At 41.0% G+C, this 19,079-nt stretch overlaps 1 protein-coding gene across 1 annotated transcript in view; it reads left to right on the top strand.

Moving 5' to 3' along the window:
- Positions 1–19,079, top strand: part of GRID2 (glutamate receptor, ionotropic, delta 2) — a gene marked incomplete at its 5' end in the record, with an annotated part of 135,075 nt that overhangs the window by 62,434 nt on the left and 53,562 nt on the right. Inside the window, one exon of the mRNA XM_008936944.1 lies at positions 5,357–5,523. Within this exon, the coding sequence (XP_008935192.1) occupies positions 5,357–5,523 (167 nt within the window). The remainder of the gene's footprint in view (positions 1–5,356; positions 5,524–19,079) is intronic.

Genomic DNA, 19,079 nt, shown 5'->3' with positions numbered 1-19,079 from the left:
GAAGGTCTGACTTCTGCTTCATTCTGATAAACAGCAACTTTATTGGCCTCTTGCAAGAGGATTATGGAGATCAATGTATTTCCATTTCATTCTGCTGAAAAAAAAAAAAAAAAAATCTTGGGAATGCCATCAAGTTGTTTGGCAACACCTGACAACACAAAAAACTTGATTTAAGCTTCCACCAAAAATTTTTTCTTTGCCTTTTCCAGTTTCTGAGTACAATATCTTGAGCAACCTAGTCCGGTTGAGAGGCATCCCTGCCCATGGCAGGGAGGTTGGATTAGATGATGTCTAGGGCCCCTTCCAACCTAAGCCATTCTATGATTATGTATATTAGCCCTCACTTGCATATTTGCAAATGTTCCTTCAAATTGTTGCCTCTTCTTCATTCCTCATGTAATGGCAGCCCCTGGTAAGACTGCTTTGAGTACAGCCCTCTGCAGGCTGCAGCTACTGCAGGCTTCCTGAATAGGCAAAGATTATGTCAAAACTCTAATTTCTGTATTTAAATATGCCAAAGTCTCAGGTCCACACTGGTAGGCATAGGCCTAGGAGCATCAGTTTTTCCCTGAGAAGCTGGTGCAGTGGAATGGTCTGTACTGGAGAACGTGACCCTCAGAGTGCTGCACGGAGCAGGTGATTAATCAGTGTCCTTGGTTTGGGGTAAGTCAGAGCTGGTGTCGCTGCTGGTTTGCTGTGGAAGAGTCTGCATCTGTTCATGTGGTTTTGGCTAAAATACAACTGACAGCTTTGCAGGCAGGGAAAGGTGTACAGCAGTTGGAGGAGAAGGATGGTGCCTGACTCATAATGGAAATGAGTAGAGAAAGCATCACCACTGTGCCACTGGGGTGTAGGCACAGGGTATTCAGAAAATGTGCTCAATCAGCACTATCTAATAATTTTCAGTTTGGTTTTTTTTCCAGGAAATCAATATAATTTTAATCAGTTGAAACTTAAGATTTCCCTGGCCTTAAAAGTTGTGCTGTTTCTATAACAGGTAACACGTTTTATGTATGATGGCATATTTAAAAGAGGTCTGCAGAAAAAATAACTACCAGTTCTGTTTAACCTGCAACATACACTTTTCACTTTTTTTTTTTTTTATTTCATGCAGATTATTTGTATTTCTTTTAAAGAGGAATTTAAAACACAGAAAAGAGATTGTCCAAGAACTCAAGTATGAAAAATTGCAGTAGTTGTTTGTCGCTTACTTACAACTATTTTTTTTCTGAAATTTATAATTCTCTAGACCTAGAAATGTGTTTTTAGAATGCTGGAGTTGTACAGAAAACTACCAGTTCTGTTTAACCTGCAACACACACTTTTCATTTTTTTTTTAATTTCATGCAGATTATTTGTATTTCTTTTAAAGAGGAATTTAAAACACAGAAAAGAGATTGTCCAAGAACTCAAGTATGAAAAATTGCAGTAGTTGTTTGTCGCTTACTTACAACTATTTTTTTTCTGAAATTTATAATTCTCTAGACCTAGAAATGTGTTTTTAGAATGCTGGAGTTGTACAGAAAGACATTATTCAGCCTACTCTGCATGGACGGGTTAGCTGTAAGAAATACTATCCACAGCTATGCTGGCATGAAATATGTGCATGTGCAACAGCGTAATGGCTTTAAATGCTTTCCTTGGATATCTCTACTGGTTTTTGGTAGAGTCATTGAAGATAAATTTTAACTAATAACTACAGGCAGGTCTTAAAAAAAAAAACGTAAATGTGAAGTGATAGAAAATAGAAATATAACAGCCTTATAGAAATAGTTTTACTGTCCTCTGTCCTGTGTAACAGCTCTTTTTACAGTACTCCTTTAGAATTGCTCATGAAACCGTGAAGTCAAGTCAAGCATTTCTGTCTGGCACCATACCTCCCAGTTTCACTCAACAACCAGTGTAGCGCCTGAGCTCAAAATACACTGATGAACAACTAAGGTTCAATTTGGCTTGTAATTTTTTTTTTTTCCTGTGGTTATAGTCATCAGACACTCCAAAAAGCATTTTCGTTTCTGCCATACTGTCAGGCAGGATGCCACAGGGAAGGAGACTGAAGTGTCAGTTCTCCATGCCCTGGTGGACTGGAAAGCTGGGGTTGCTGCTGCATGATAATACAGTGCCCTCCTACAAATGCTTCTCTGGCAATCCTGGGCTGTGCACTCGTGTGTGAACAGCATTCAGATTTGACACCAGCCAGAAATGTTATTATCTGAACACAAGATGCAAATATAACGATGTGGAAATGTAGAATCAGGGATGCAGATCTTCTGTGAGCAGTGAGTTCTATATATTATAAAAAAAAAGTTTCATTTTCCAAGGAGATTTTGCTTACATTGAGCCCCTATAATTGACTGACTGTAAGCTCCTTAACTTTTTCTCATAATGCAGAGCTGGATTTTTTGCTGTTCATTTTGAGGCTCGAAGTGGAAACCTTCAGCATAGCTATTGAAAAGCTACAAAATATATGCTTCTCATAGTAAGAGGGAGAGAGAGAGAAGGATATAGGGTATTTACTAACTTTTTTTCTAAAATACCCTTATTCTTTCACACAAAGCATCATCCTCCTTTTTCATAGCACAGCCAGCCCTTATTTGTAAGTGCAAATCTGTAAAATATCACAGAATCATACAATGACTTGGGCTGAAGTGTACCAGATATGCTATACTCTAACAAAATTTTATTCTTACATCGTTAGGGGGAAACCAGTCTTAAGTTGTGTGAAAGTTCCATAGGCAGACGGTTTAGACTATAAAACTCAGAAGGGTATGCTAAAAAGGGAATCATATGCCTCCTGAGCTGCCAGATAACTGATTCTGTCTTAGTGAGACAGGTGTTTTTCTCATATATAAAAATTAAGAATTGGAGATGATTCAAAAGTAGTGTCACTGCTAATGGGGGGACTGAACTGATGGATTTTCAAGGAAAGATTAAAGAAAGCTATATCCAGCTCAGCTAAGTAACAGAAAGGTTCATCAATAATTGAAAGGTGTCAGCCCCAAAGTGAGAGTATTTAGAACTACAAAACGAAAAATAGCTAGGAATGACATAAGGAAGTTTTATTTTTGGAAAAAGTAGTAGAAATAAATACATTGAATAGGAATAAAAACTGTTAGACCAAGGAGCAGTTCCATAAAGAGAGTGATTGCAAGCATGACAGTTGCAACTTAGGTCTTTCCCCATGGATTTGGATTCCCTAGATTTGTAAACAGATAGGACAAAAATGCTAAAAAGGATGTATTTTATTGCATGGAGCAATCATGTGTTGAAGGTAGATGGCTGGAATGAGCCCTTCTGGCTCTTCAATCTCTTTCCTGCCCCATGCACTTTAGCTGAGGTTCGCTGTGATCTTATCTATGAAAAGTAATATCTTTGTGGGAACCTGAACTGTGATATTATCAGGTCTGCTCTAAGGATCTTATATATACCACTTCATCACAGATATTATTGACAGTAAGTGCTTTTACCACTTTTATATATGCTCACTGTGAGTTGTTTTACAGCAAGGCAGCCAAATGAAGAGAATTTTTCATGACCAGCTGAGCAGCTGATAAGTCTCTTTACAAGCACTTAGGCAAATTCAATACACTGGGACGTTAAAAGGGTGGTTTAGGACAAAAGCGGGTGTCAAAACATAACCCTCTGCTCTTGCCATCACCTCAAAGGTTATCTCCCCACATGTAAAATTACTCATCTTTTAAACCCCACTATTTCTTAATTCCTTTGTTTGGAAAGTCCATTTGATCCTATTCAGGATTCACTTCCCCCCTCCTGATCTTCTGCTTTTGTCTCCTGTTTCCCTCCCTTGCTGTCTGCACATCATGATACTTTTTCAAGCTGAGTCATTATCCTTTTAAATGCTTCTGGAAGGGCTTTTTTTTCTCAGTCATGCTTATCTGTTTCTTAGCCAAGTGGTGCCTGTAGGAAGATCAGAATAACCCAAGCTAGGAAGGGGTCTGTGAATTGTAGTGCCTATAAAACAAGCATACAAGTTGTATTGTTTGTCCACAGTGAGTTCACTTTCATCCCTTATTCTATGGCCATTTTGATGGATATAAACATCCACTGGGAGGCAAAAAAAGGACCAACACTCTTCACCATTTTCAGAGCCTGAAGATTAAAACTGATCCAGTCCTGCATGTGTGTGTGTGCGCGTGTATTTTGAAAAGATTTTTCTTTATCCTGCCAATAATGTGGAGTCCACAGATACTATGGCTCCCTTTCGGCTCCAAAATTTGCACAAATCCTCCCTGTACCATGCCTATGAGTGGAAATAGGAAATATTCGATTTCCAGGCCTGCAGCATCTAGATTGTCTAGTGTTCAGTTTGATTATGCATGAAAAGGAATGTGTCCCAAATGTAACTGTTCCTTGTGCACTACATCTTGTAAGCAAGCAGCCGGTGTGGCTTGCTTCAGTAACTTTTATATGTAAACTGTCTTCATAAACATAATCTACATTGTCAAAGCCTAATCTAAATGACGTACTGACATTGCTTATTTTTATAAGCTTGCTTCTGAATAAATGCAGAATAAATGCTGGAATTTTATATACATCCCATATATTTGAATGAAAAGAAAAATCTGGATTTGTTTCAAATGTGAATGGATAATCAAATGTTACTTTAAAAGCTCTTCAAGATAATGAGTTGTTTAGGATTTATCTTAGTCAAGCAGTTAAAATGGCTTACATGATCTTGTTGTATGAAAGTCTTTGAAGATATGTGAAAACCCTTCATGCTGAAAAAAACAATTCCAGAAAATCTAGCTGCCCACAATCATACACTGAGCCCAAAAGACAAATGTGAGCTCATGACATCTACAGCAACCTGAAACATGACTGAAATGCAGACCATCTTCAACAGTGGCCTTCTCTCTGGATAGTCATGACTACCCTCCCAGCTTCTCCCAATGTGAATAACTACCTTCCCTCTGAATGGTTGGTTTTATGGCTCAGAGGAAAAACTTAGGGGGGAATTTGGGATGGAATTTAACATCGATGGAGGGAGCCTGATGTTTCCTTCACTCCCTGGAGAGGGACAGTGAAGGTTTCCTGCAGAGCGTTGTTTCACTGGCAGCACGTTGTTCACAGATCACGTTTCTCCCATTTCTGCTGGGCTGCTCAGCCAAAGCAACCTGTGGCACCGGTCACATGCACATTTTGTGGAGACAGGTGTTGAGCACCCAAACTTCACTTCCCTTTCCTTTTCAGAAAAAAAAAAAAAAAAAACCAAAACCCAGAAAACACTTTCTGTTTTCCAGAACAGGTCGTGCTGGAACTGCCACATATTTAGGTGCACTGACCTCCTTTTGGACTTGCCTGTCCACGATCTGAGCTGTTCCTCCTTTTACTGCAGGTGAAATATGGGAACTATGCCTTCGTGTGGGACGCAGCAGTGCTGGAGTACGTGGCCATCAACGATGCAGACTGCTCTTTTTACACAGTCGGGAACACGGTTGCGGACAGAGGGTACGGGATCGCCCTGCAGCATGGCAGCCCCTACCGAGATGTTTTCTCACAAAGGTAAGGGTTTGGAGAGGGAGGAGCAGGTCCGAAGGGAAGGTCTTTCTCAGCTCTGGACCCTTCTTTTAATTTCATTTAATTCATTTCTCTGTGAAGGGAAAGAATCTTGCTGGCAATCCACTTAATTTCTTACATGGGCATTCATTTCCTTGGAGACATGGGATTATTCACTTTTCTAGAAACATTAAAAATACTTCATGTAGCTCTTGTGTGAATTGTTCTTGTTTCCTTTGGAAAACGTTAATGAGATAGGCTGAACTTCATTAGCAGGAAAATGAGGAAAGAGTTGATTCATTTGCTACAGAGGGTCAGTGTAACTCAACCCTTCCCGTTACAGAAGCCTTTTCCTAAAGAGAAAAAAGTAAACTTGGACACCGATGGGAAAACTGAAGGGAAATGAACAAGGACATTTGACATTTCAGTGAAAAGACCCCTATTAGTATCCAAAAACTTATATGCTTACCCTCAACACTAATCAATCTCCTATGTTACAAAACTGAGATCTCTAGAGATGCTTCTGATACGGTGTTTCCACTAGGAAATACTAAATTAATGGTGTGTGTTGTGTCTTTGCAATATTTGTGCTTCATTCTAGTATTGATTCCCAAATCAGGATGTGTGTGAAATGTGAAAAAGCAACCAAACATGTTGAAAGTGTAATATCTGTAGTCTGGCTTTTAGGAGATCTGGGCTAGCCTCATGATCCTTCTTCATTCTGAATATACTCTCACAACCCCATTTCTAATGGTTTGTATTAGATGCATGTGACAAAATTTTACAGTTGCTGTGATGGCATTTCTTTTGTGTGGTTGCCATAACAAACATGAACCATTGTGTCATACAAATATATTTCATTCAGGCTATTGCCTTTGCCTTGAGTCCATAGAATGAGGTAGAGGCAAAAGTGGTCAATAAGTGGCAATATGCAGTTTCAGAGGAATGGCTGTCAGTTCACACATACTGCATGAACAGGGAAGGCTTGAATTCTTTTAATCTCTTCTACGCTGGGAGTTATTTGACTGAATTTTGTGCTGACATGACAGTAACATAAAAGTTCACAGGATTACTGAAAAATTTAATTTCAGTGAAAGACGTATATGCTTTTTATATTACAATTAGAACTATAGGCAGTTATTTAGTGCATACTTTAATACTTCAATATTTGAACCATGACTGGGCTGGCTCATCTAAAAATCTCTGGCTCTGTAATCTTCAGGGTCTCCAAGCAAAACAAAGGCATAAAATTTCTTCCTGTAAACTTTCTAAGAAATGCTTCCAGCTGTTAGAGATCTCGGGTGCTAGTCAAGGTGTTAAGTCACCTTCTTCAGAGCATTACCCATGTAAGTTTGAGTACAAAAGTTTGAAGACATAGGGGAGTTTCATAGGCTGTGTCTTTATTACTAAATACAGGGAAGCTGCCAATTGGCATGGCGTGGCTCATGCCCTCACAGGTAAGCATTCTTCATCCCCACCACCACCACTCTCCAAGTCAGAGTGGATATATCCAAACAATCCCTTAGGGACTACTTCTGACATCATTTTTATATTAGCTATAGTTCTCGGTACGTGGGGGGATAATAGTCATGGCTGGTTCTGATAAATGATTATCTTCTTTGTCACAGTATTCGGTACCTGGAGAGGCTGGGTTACATTTTCTTCTGATATACTGCCTTTAGCAACTTCTGGATCATTGGTCTGTGCAGGCCTGACATTTCCAAGTACAATTTTATTTCATAACAAAATTTCAGCATTTCACTGTGTTATTATATCTTGAAGCTGTGGGAAAGCAGAAAGAAGCATAAAAATTTGCACATATATAGTTCTTTTTATCTGAGGATCTTCGAAGCAATATTTAAATCTTAGCATCTCTCAGTGGAAAGTAAATGCCATTTCCATTTACTGTTTAGGGAATCCATAGCATAAGGCGACTTAAGTGAATTCCCAAGGTCAGATGTTTCTCCCTGGTGAAATTGGGGGTCACAGGCACTCAGATTCTCTCATTTTCCATTTCCTGCTATAGTTATCAGAGCTCAGGTGGGTGAAGAAAGGGATTATTTGTGAGATATTGGGCCACAGGAGGGTCTGGATGGATATGCAAAATTGATGAGAAAAGAACTCATTAGATAATCAAGAGTAATGGCTGAACAGAGAAACTGGAATTTACTCGGAGTGATGCTACCTACTGGAGAATTTAGAAAGCCTGAGATATGTATTCTGAAAATGTGCATGCTCCCCCTTTATTTTTCATTTCTGTATTATGAAAGCATATTATCTTGCAGTTCTAATTATGTCCATAAATACAAATCTACAGTTTGAGGCTGTGAAACGCAATGTAAGAAGCAAACACCTGAAAGAGAAAGGATGTTTACAAGGTACCTTGCAAGGTTTTGTTCTAAAAAGCCTTCACTACTGTTCCTTATGATTATTTCCATGTGGTTTTCACAAATCATCCTTACTTTTCTTCCTAATGAAAGGCTGAGCAACCTTCAGCTGCTGCAGCCTGCATGCTAAACAGAGGGAAATAGATTTCACTGTATAGGATTAGCAAATGTTCACATTAATATTTCACATTCCTTAATGCAATAGGGAACTGGTTTGAAATATATTGGCATTTCTTGATCTTTCCCAAAATGAATATATTTATGTGAAAAATACAGGGCTTCTCTTTTATGAAATTTCATATAAACCCATAAGCTGCACAGTGTTAAATCCCTAGGGTGCAGCTGTAAAAGGTCTGGCAAGCTTACAGGAGATTTTGGTCTCATTGCAGGAAGCACGGGCACAAGTTTAAGGCTTTTCATTACCTTTTCTGAACATTCAGGCAATTCCCAGAGGAACAGGAGAAGAGAGAGGGAGGTATAAACACCCACCCCTTCTCTTCAGTGCTATGGGGCATGAGTTCCAGTCAAGATAACACTGCAGTAAAGTTCAGGCATTTTTGGGATTTCCAGAAACACTCTGTTTGGGGTGTGGGCTATGTTGTTTTCCGGGGGATGAACACATGCAAAATACTGTGCCCTTTGGGGACTACAGTGATATTCACCTGCTCTGTGAAGTATTCCAGACTCTATGGGAGTTTACCTATTAGTTACCTTGAGTAATGTGACCAGTTTTGTGCACCACAGTATAAGAGAGGCATGGAGGTGCTGGAGAGGGTGCAGAGAAGGGCAGCGAGGCTGGTGAGAGGGATGGAGAACGTGCCTCATGAGGACCAGCTGAGGGAACTGGGGTTGTTTAGTCTGGAGAAGAGGAGACTGAGAGGAGACCTTATTGCTCTCTACAACTACCTAAAAGGAGGTTGTAGTGAGGCTGGTGTTGGTCTCTTCTCCCAAATTACTAGTGACAGGACAAGAGCAAATGGCCCCAAGCTACAGCAGGGGAGGTTTGGATAGGATATTAGGAAGAATTTCTTCACTGAGAGAGTGGTTAGACACTGGAACGGGCTGCCCAGGGAGTTGGTGGAGTCATCATCCCTGGAGGTGTTCAAAAAATGAGTAAATGTAGCACTTGAGGCTATGGTCTAGTGGTTAGGGAAATGTTGGGAGGAAGGTAGGACCTGATGATCCTTGAGGTCCTTTCCAACCATAGTGATTCTGTGATTCTAGTTAGACTCCTTAAGAAAGGCATTAAACCCACATTCAGTTGGAAACGCTGAGGTGCCATGCAAAAATTAAATTCCCTGATTAAACCTCTTTCCATAACTGACTGTGATGGCATGACCCTTTATACCACAGGCACTTTGTGAGGTGCTGAAGAGAAGCCTGAAACAACCAAGAACATTGTGAGAATCAAAGCCCCAGTGATGGTCTCAGTGGCTGTTGCTTGATGCCCACCACACTGAAGAAGCACTCAGGCTTCAGTGCTCTGAGCATAGTGCCATGCCAGTGCTGACAGTCACCCTTTTCCCAGCCTCAGACTGCTGCTGCCAGCTGCTGCCCATGTATTTGCATGGGATGCAGGCCTGCCACAATGGGATGAGCTTCCAGTTACCAAGGAACCAGGAAGTGAAAATGCTTCTATTAGGCTACAGCGTAATTAACACAGAAGGTTCAATATATACTTCATCTTAAATTGATGCAGTTAGCAAGTATCATAGGGAAATGTGCTGCTGTTGAGGTACACTTGCTTGCCTTGGGTCATACTGTGTTTATAATTTCACAAGTGTGAGGTGATGCCTGTACCATTTAGGGAGAAGAGTGAGTGCTCCCACATATTTCAACTGATGCAATTTAAAATCAGAATTACTCTTACAAGTGCAAGTTTGGGCATAGTGAGATAATAGTGGAGAGTGGGGCAAAATGCATATCACTTAGGAACTCCATGCGTGTTTGCTGGGCTCTTAAAAGTTAATTCCAGACACACCACAAAAGATAAAAACATCTTCAGGATTATTCTTTCCAGACTCGAGTAGATTTAGGGTTTTTTTGGATAAAAAAAAAAAATGGTTTTTATGAGAAAAATCTTACTGTTCAAAGTGCAATATCAGTATGCCTTCAAAAAAAGCATCTTGTTTAGTATGGCTTAGTGAAGGAGGACAACCAACTGAAAGCACTGTAAAGAAACTGGTCTTTGAGACCTTTCCTTTTTGCGTGCAGAAAGCCTCTTCTCGCCCAAAACACTCACTGATGAGCATCAGTGGGTGTTTTAACTCCAGAATGATTTTGGCTTTTTGCTGTATCAGAATGGCCCAGTGGCCAGCTGGGGTCCCCTGCAGCACCTGTGCCCACTCTCTGCCCAAGGCTGTCTCTGAAAAACAGTGCCTCAGGACCATCCTGAAAATAGCTGCGTGGCTGCAGCACAAATAACAGAGAAAATAATCTGGGTAATATTTGAGTGATGGATCTGTCTTAGCATCCTGACTGCTTCATTCACTCGTTGCAGATCTTAACAAACACGCCTGGCCATGCCATTAGGCAGCCAGTTGATGTGCTCAGGTAGATTGCTGTCCCTTTTTCTTTGTCACCAAGACTTAACCTCCTGAGTATCAGCAGCCTCCAGGCAGCTTGTCAGTTTTCTCTCTCTATATATATACTTTTCTTTCAAGGTAATGAATGACAGCGACTTTAATAATAGGAACTGCCAAATTTCCTAGGAGAGTTTAAAGAGGATGTGCCATTCTGGATCACGAGGAACTGTGTGCTGACACTACATTTGACACCTGTTAAGAAGTCTTTGCAGCCCTAAACTTTAAGACTTCCATTGCACCCCTGGGAGGTATAAAAGTAATTGCAAACTCTTTTCAGAGTGCTTCATAGGATGTCTGCAGTTCTACAGTGCAGCAGCAGTGGCTCAGGCACTGTGCTGGTGCCTGGCTTTTGGTGGGGGTCAAGGAGGGGTGGCAGCGAAGTGCTTGGATCCCGCTCACATCCCTGCTTCCTCTGCTGACTGACTCTCTTCTTTTCCGCTACAGTCCTGGCCCCACAGCACATTAGAGGCAGAGGGAGAGGAAGCACTAATTTCATACTCATCAAAGGCCAGCAGCCAGCTTTTCACTTCAGTAACCAGAGTCTGTCAACACCCAGTACCACTGAAAAATCAAGTCGTTGTTTTGCATTCCTCATATCCCAAGAGCATCCATGTGCATTCTGCCCCAAAGACTTCACTTTTAAATAAAAGGAAGTAGTGACAATAGGGGGAAAAAAAGGCAAGATTATACTCAGAGCCCACTGTGTGGGACTTTTGCTTGTCAGTCATAAGCTGTGTTTTTCCAGGTGGCTCTCATCCCTTCTAAGCACAAGCTTATGGACTCTTAAAAGTTGTCTGTGTGCCAAAAGAAGATGCAGCAGTCTTGTAGCTCCTGGTGGTCATCTAGGAGAGTTGAGGTGTACGATGGCATAATGTATGGAAGGTACAAGAACCCTACAGCTTCTGCAGAAACCTCAGATTGAATTTGGTATAAATCACAAAAAGAATGTGTGTTGCTGCTAGAAAAGCAAGTCACTTTTTTCTGTCTTGGGGGAAAAACAAAATGGATACTTTTATAATGATTTCCTCATGGCAAGCCTAAAGACACCTCACTAGGAGAAAGTGGTGCACCTTCAGACAACTGAAGCTTTGAAGGCAAAGAAGAGAGCCACCATAGCAAATCATTAGCAATACGCTTGAAGAAAAAATGGTGTGGATTTTCTTTTGTCTTTTTATCTCATCAGCAAAACCCTTGAGTTTTAGAAAGTTCCTGACGGAGTCCTAATTGTTCATGTCTCCTCACTATTAATTCTCTCTCCTTAGATTTTTCATTCCGTGTCTTGGAGGTCACTGATGTCCAAAGACTCCAGCACGAGGAAAATTACTTCCTTCCTAACTACCTTGATTTCTTTTTTTGAGTCCTTGGGACTATGTACCCCTTTCTTTGATGAGATTATCTCCTTTTTTCCTTTTTTTTTTTTTCTTCTTTTAATGAAAACCCAAGAGACTGTCCCTTACTCTGATTTATCTTTTACTATCTATGGGGAAAATAAGAGTTTTGGATTGCATCCTAACCCTGCAGACAACTGACAATAATGATATAATTGGATTTTTCATTATTAAATACAGTGATCATCTGCAGAACAGCGAATGCCTTAGTAAGGGCTGAGCTTTTCTTTCCCTCAGTTATTTGCTTAGAATTGAAATACTATGCTGAGCTGTAGATATAACATCTGGAAAAACATAGCACAGAAACTAGTGAAATCCCTGACCAAAGATCTTTTTCCTTAGTATTCTGGAAAATAAGAAAACTCTGCAAACTAGGAGAGTTTTTGGACTTGAAGCAAACTACTGAATTTAAATAGAAGCATTTAATTCTTAGAGCCTGCCCTTAGATCATGTCAGAAGTTCATATAACTGAAATTGCATTACTGAAAGGAAAAAAAAGTAAAAATTAATTCCAGGTTTCTGAACAGTCTGACATGAGAATCCAGCCTAATTAATTCAGATATAGTCACCGTTAAAAGGAGCCTTAACTTTGGAGTAGCACATAATAACAAGATAGTTACTCAGCCAGGATATTACATTTTTTAAAAAAAAAAATGTATTAACACACCAATGCAGTATTTCTTGACCATTCAAAATAACAGTATCTATCCTTATTTTTTTCCTATCTATGTTACACCTGTAGGGATAAAACTGGGAATTGGACCAGGCTGTAGGTCTCAAAACATGTCCACCTTCCTTTTTCCTGACCCACATCTTCTGAGATAAACTGCACTTGGCCTTCGTGTCAGGGAGCTCACCTCGTGGAAGTGCTGCTCAGACAGGCAGCCACCTGCCCCAGGCAGAGCTGCAGGGTGGTTGTATTCTGCACAGCTCCCTCCCAGGCCACCAAATCCAGGCTGAAGACCTGTAAACTCAAATGGATTATAAAAAAAAACCTGTGTAGCTTCATTCTGATTTTAAAAAATGACATCCACTACTTCATATAAAGCTGTAGCAGAAAGCTTGTGTCCCACCACTATTCTCTCTTCTTTTTTCTGCCAAGCCCACAGCTGTCTGATCCATGCTTACACTGTTCTGTAATCCTGTATAAGCACATTGCTAATAGCTGTCCCCAAGGACCAGATGATCTGACGTTGTCCCTCTGCATCCTACTCCACCAACTGCTTAATGCAGAGCTGCAGGTTTTGAAGATTCCTGCACTGTCATCAGAAGAGTTTCCTGGCTTTATTATCCACTCGCATCTCACTTGCTAGTGGGGGCTGCTGGCTGTAGGACCACAGAGAAGCTGGAAAAATATTTGTATTGATTCCTGGTGGTGCACATTTGGTGCTTGCAGGGGTCTCAGTAAATTAGTGATTAGAAGTTGAAAGAGATGGGGATGCTTACAGAAACACAGACTTTAACAACTTCTAAATCTGCTGTAATATTAACTGATGAGGTGATTTAAAAGATTCTGCAGCAGATCTGAAGTTTATGTCTTTAAAAAGACAAGCCAGGTAAGCTGTTTATTCATATTAATTTCTTATCATTACCCATGAACCGCCCCATGGAAAACAAGTTGGATTGTAAGACGTTAAATTGCCAGTAGGTATCACTTTGCAACCTATTTCTTATTTTCTATCCACTTCTACAGCCTTAGGCACCTCAGACTTGGTGTGTAAAATGACCAGTTATTGCCCAGTGGCATGTTTGCAGTACAGTCAGTAGAAGTAGCGTTGCTCATCCAGCTATATGGGAGCAACATTTCTTGTAAGCTGAGTTGTTTGTGTGTTTTAAAGTTTTATAGGGTGAGTAAGTGCATGGCTGCAGAATTTGAAAGTGCTTGGTTATAAATCTGATGACAGTAAAGCTAAAAGGAATCTCAGCAAGTGGCTTCCTTCCAAGAACTTGCCTTTTTATTAATTCCTGAAGAAGAGATTAGGTTACAGTTAATACACACTTCCCTTTAGTAGTACATTTTTTGTTTTCTGGCTACCTTCTTGTACATTTATGTGCATCAGTCTTGATCATCACTCTGACCCAGCTGGGCAGCAGCGTTGCCTTTCAAGTGGGACAGAAGATGAATGCAGAGCGTTCCCTGGAAATAGAAAGGATCCAGTCATGTAGCTCTCTTGACAGAACCTTAATAACTAAAAATAAGTGTTTAGCTCATCTACCCCATACCAGCACTACCTGCCAAAGGTTCCTGACTCTTGACCTAAGTTGCTCAAAACACTGGTCAACCTATTTCAGTTAAAATGAACAAAAGTAGCAAAACAGGAGAGAATAATAGATCTTTCCTAACCCGTTTTGTTGCCTTAAAAGGTAATTAACCTTTAGCTGGACCATAAAACTAGTCTTCAACTGGTCCTTTTCAAATAAAAAGTTTTTGCCTGAAAATAAAGCTTGTTTTCAAAGCTGAAATAAAATATGTTCTGGTAAACAGTGAACTTGGTGGTATGACAACTGGAGGGATTTACCCGTACCTGATCTAAGAATTTTGCTTCCATCTGTGGAACTGCTGCGACAGAGTCTACCTCTGTGTGCAGAGGTTTCCCCTGCCATAAAACACATATCTGCTATTTGTCACCTATCCTTGAATCAATCCTCAGCAGGTGAATGAGTGTACTAGCCTTGCTTGATGACTTCAGTCAAGTTTGGAGGCAGGGAAAGGAAAAAAGTGTGGAACGTCTCCAGAACGCAGACCCAAGGAAAAGTGGTGGCAGGGTTTACAGCAGAGGTGTCTTCCCTTGCTGAAATAGGATGCAACGGAGGAGAAAGCTTGTTACAGGGACACATGGAATTAGAGGAGTGGCAACAAGGAGAGGGAGGAGCTGGGTGCTTGTGAATTATTATAGGGGTTGGGTAAATGGAGCCTTCCCTATTGCTCAGCTCCATGAAGGGAAGAGGTTAGCAAAGTGAGAAATCGAATGAATTACCCAGAGATTTCTGCTGTGTTTCAGAGCAAGCCCATAGGGTAGGCTGTTCCATGGAACAATTGAGTGGAAACGGGGAGGAGGAGTTGGACAGTGTCCCAAGCAGGGTCACCAGGATGTCTAAGAGCAGTGGTTAAAGAGGATTGGATTATTTGGAATGTGAAGATGGGGTGGGGCAGCCTTTACTCTCTGAATGTGTGGGACCTCAGTAGCCTTGAGGAAAAAAAGGCTCTGGGGACAAGGTCTTAAGTACCTCTGTCCAAGTCCCAGAGAAGACTAAGTGGTGTAAGGAAAAGAAGGCAGTAAACTGCAGAGAGGCTTGTGTGAAGATTTTTGCCTGGCACGGTGTAAACAGTAAGTGGCTCTGGAAAACTGTGCTGTGTGCTTCAGCTACCACGTAGCCCAGCTGGGCCACGCCACACCAGAGCCCCCAGAGGTCTGAGCCCTGGGAAGGAAGCACACGGGCACCTGGAGCTGCCCTGCTGCTGCGGGTGTCACGGAGCCTCTGCCCAAGCCAGGCAGAGGAATAGTGCTGCTGCAGCTTCTCCTGGCACGAGCACTACAAGGAACACGAGGTTGCAGCACGTCGAAACCCAGGCAAGTGGGACCTGGGGACATGGTTTAATGGTCATGGTACCATTGGGTGGTGGCTGGACTTGATGATCTTAGAGGTCTTTTTTCAACCTTAATGATTCTACAATTCTAAGTGTGCTTAACTAGGCTGTGCCAGTCCAATCCAAATTTCCCTTGAAATAATTCACAGCCTTAGTCCCTAGCATTGACCGGGTTCAGAATGAGCTCCCGAACAGGCACACCTTGGCTCTGTAGTTTTTTGCAGGGTCAAAATAGGTAGAAACATTTGTGAACATCAACCATTTGGATATGTTGGGGACACTTGTTTCCACAATGTGTTTCATAGACTGCTTTAGTGCCAATTTAAGTTAGCCCAAAATAAAGCAGAGCCCTGATCCCAGCCATCATAGCTCTTATGACTTTTCTAAAAACCAAGTACCTTTCCAAATGCAGGTTTTGTACTTAAACATGACTTTATTCTGCTTTATGTCTAAGTGCAGGCAAAAAAAAGAGAATGATGTGACCGAGGGAAAAAACTGTACTTTCCACTTTATTCATAAAACACTTTTGCAAAGTGCATTTAGTAATTTGCCATTGTAACTACCTGCACGTAGGGCTTTCAGTGCAGAGTTCTGACACTGTATTTAGTTCATACTTTTGACTGCTCAGCTAAAACTTCCATTTGTATGCATTTATTCTGCTTCACACATTATGTTATCAGTCACTTTCAATATTTCAAAGTCACAGCAGTCTTTTTCTGACATACATTTGTCAGAATGAACTGCCTTGATTGCTGTTATTACAGACTGCGGTTCCTGACTAGGGGAAGAGTCTTACATAGAACCAGAATATTGAAATTGCTCTATAAAACAATAGATAAAACAGAATAAAATTAGAGTAAATGAACAGAAATAGATGCTTTAAATGACCAGCCAAAAAAAAAAATTTTTAAAAAGGAGGAGGAGAAGTGGCCAAGGCAGGATTTATAATCCCGTACAAGAGAATTAATGAGGAAAAATTTAATTCTTTAAGGTCATATGCAAGGTATTGAAAATGGCTCTTTGCTGCTGCCTGGTAGTGAGTCAGTAAAGTATGTCATACTTGGACTTTCTCTTAATCAAATACTTTATCATATTCCTCTAATGATCACTCTAAATAGAAGGATTTTAATAATCAGTCCATTATAGACACAGCACAATATAACAAGGGGTTTTGGCCTAGACCAAGAGGGTGATTAGACTCCTGATTAAGTCCTAGTGGTAGTAATTTATCATGGCACATAAGCACAATTCTCTCTTGCATGTGCTTTATAGCAGGCAGGAGCTTTACTAGTTCACTCTAAAAGCCCTTACAGTTTAGGCCTGAACTGGGGGGAAACACACTTATTTGGAAAGGTAATGATCCCTTTATGCTTACTTTAATTAAAAATATTTTTTTCTCTTATATTTGCTGCTGTTGTCTTCAGCCATAAGAACGGATAAATTTCCAAAGTAAAGAAGAAAATCTGGCACTTAATTGCGTGGCTTTGTAGATAACTACATACTACTGCTACTTCCACCAAAGCAGAAACGTTTCAACTAGTAACAACTACAAAAGGGCAAAATAACTATCGGCTGCAGTTTCGTAGGTGGGATGGCTAAACATGACCAAAGAGATCATCAGGATCTCCAAAGACATCAGCTTCCTGCAGAAACCCCAGAAGACAGATAAGCTTGTTTGTAGCTTCTTGGTTTTTTAATTAAAAAATTGATTTTTTTTTTAATTTGAAAAACCCAAACAAAACCAAACTCCATTACAGTATTATTTGGAGAGAAAAGTAGCAGAGTGGTGAGCATGAATTTGCAGCCTTGAGAGCAGGGATTAGAAGTTATTGGCCCTGGACTAATTTTTTTGGCTTTGCTTGGAGTATTCTTAGAGCAACGTGTGAGAGAAAGCGTGCAGAACTGAGCTTTGAGTTAGTTGAGAAGGATGCACTCTATTTTTAATATTTTTTGGTTGTATTAATTTCCTTGTGTTTGGGGGGACTTTGGTTAATTAGCAATGGATCTTCAGATCATGGAATTATGCCAGATTTATACTGGTTTAGCCGACAGGAGAATTTAATCCTCTAAATATGTCTTTGGTATAATATAGATGTAAGGCTCAAGATTAACATCCCCATGAAAGAGAATTTCTGTTCATTTCCTTTTTTGTTTGTGAAATACTAAGGAAAGCTACAGAAACAGGTCAGCTCAGAAGTCATGCTTGTGCAGCGATCAGGGCTTTCAAAAAGCCATCAGGGTTTACCCACAGCATCAAATTCCTCTGCGTTCTTCCACCATTTATATAAATCTAGAGAAAACTGTAAAATCCATTGAAGAAAAAACATTGAAAACAAAGTATAGTTAAAGCCCAGAGGAAGTGAAAGTTTGACAGGTGTTTAACACACTACCAAATGTATGCATGGTTGTGTAAGTCAGTCAGTTGTGCTGGCAGCGGCTAAGGGGGGGTGTGGTGAGCGACACATCCAGGGTAACTCCACAAATCACTTGACCAGCTGGCAAAGCCATCACTTCTCCCACCACCCCTTTTCTTCCCGTTTTCCCAGCTTTTCCTTCTTTTTTCCTGCTGCAGGCCACAGAGCTCTAACAGTTTACTCGCTCTAAGGCTTTTTATTTTTTTTGTAGAATTTTCTTCCAGGGTGGTTTTTGGCATTGGGGGATTTTTCTAAGGGCTGAGGTGAGGAGAAGCAGCCTCTCTTCCCCTGCAAGCTGCAACAGCTGGGATTAAGAGAGGCTGCAGGCTGCGTGTGGGCACAGCATCCTTCCTCTCCCACCTGCCGGCTTGATTTCAAACTACCTGGTGCCTTGGCACCACCAGCTGGTTCCTTTTTTCTGCCCAAAGCACTTTCCTACTGCTGCTTCGGTTAAGACAGCTCCTTTCAGCTGCTTCAGTGCTGTGTGGAAGCCTGTTGTCCCTTGCACTGCTAAATAGGGATAGCAGTCTGCAGTGGGGCCCCATGGGGTGAAGCCCCGGGTGGGCGCAAGGGAGCAGCCCCCAGCATCTGGGTCTGGGAGGTGCAGGGAGGGCTCTAAGTGCTTGCTCCCTTGGGTTGGTGGTCTCAAAACCACCTCAAGAACAAAAGTGGTGTTTGGGATCAGTACCGTTGTTCATTGTGAAGGAGATTTTTATTTCCTTTTTTTCCCACTTTCTAGAAAGTGTGAATGATTTGTCTGTTCCTTGGGCTGAGCTGTCGTCATCTTTTTGCTAGTGTTTGAAATAAAGCCTGGGTGAGCGACTCTCACTCTGAGAATTCTGTCCCAGGCTGGCAGAACTGGGAGCAGACCATGCTGTGCTCCTTTCAGCCTGTTGCAACTTAAGATGATTCCCACAGTGCTGCATTTCTTGTTCAATTCTGAAGATTTGCTTGCTCAAAGACAAGCTTTCTCATCCCCCACGGGCACTTGCATACTCACCAGGATCTTCCTCCAAATTCAGGAAAACGTAGCAATGCCAGCCCTTCGTCTTGGCAAGGCAATGATAAGCTCCTTGCTAAAATTTTAAAATATTAAGGCCCTTTAGATCACTAATACACATCTAGCTTATCCTTTACAGCTCCAATTATCACAGGGCTGAATCTTAATAGTAATGGCGCAGCTTATCTCTGTGTAAATA

The sequence above is a fragment of the Merops nubicus genome, unplaced genomic scaffold, assembly GCF_000691845.1.
Source record: "Merops nubicus isolate BGI_N331 unplaced genomic scaffold, ASM69184v1 scaffold5163, whole genome shotgun sequence".
Lineage (NCBI taxonomy): Eukaryota > Metazoa > Chordata > Aves > Coraciiformes > Meropidae > Merops > Merops nubicus.
This window is presented reverse-complemented; position numbering and strand designations above follow the sequence as displayed.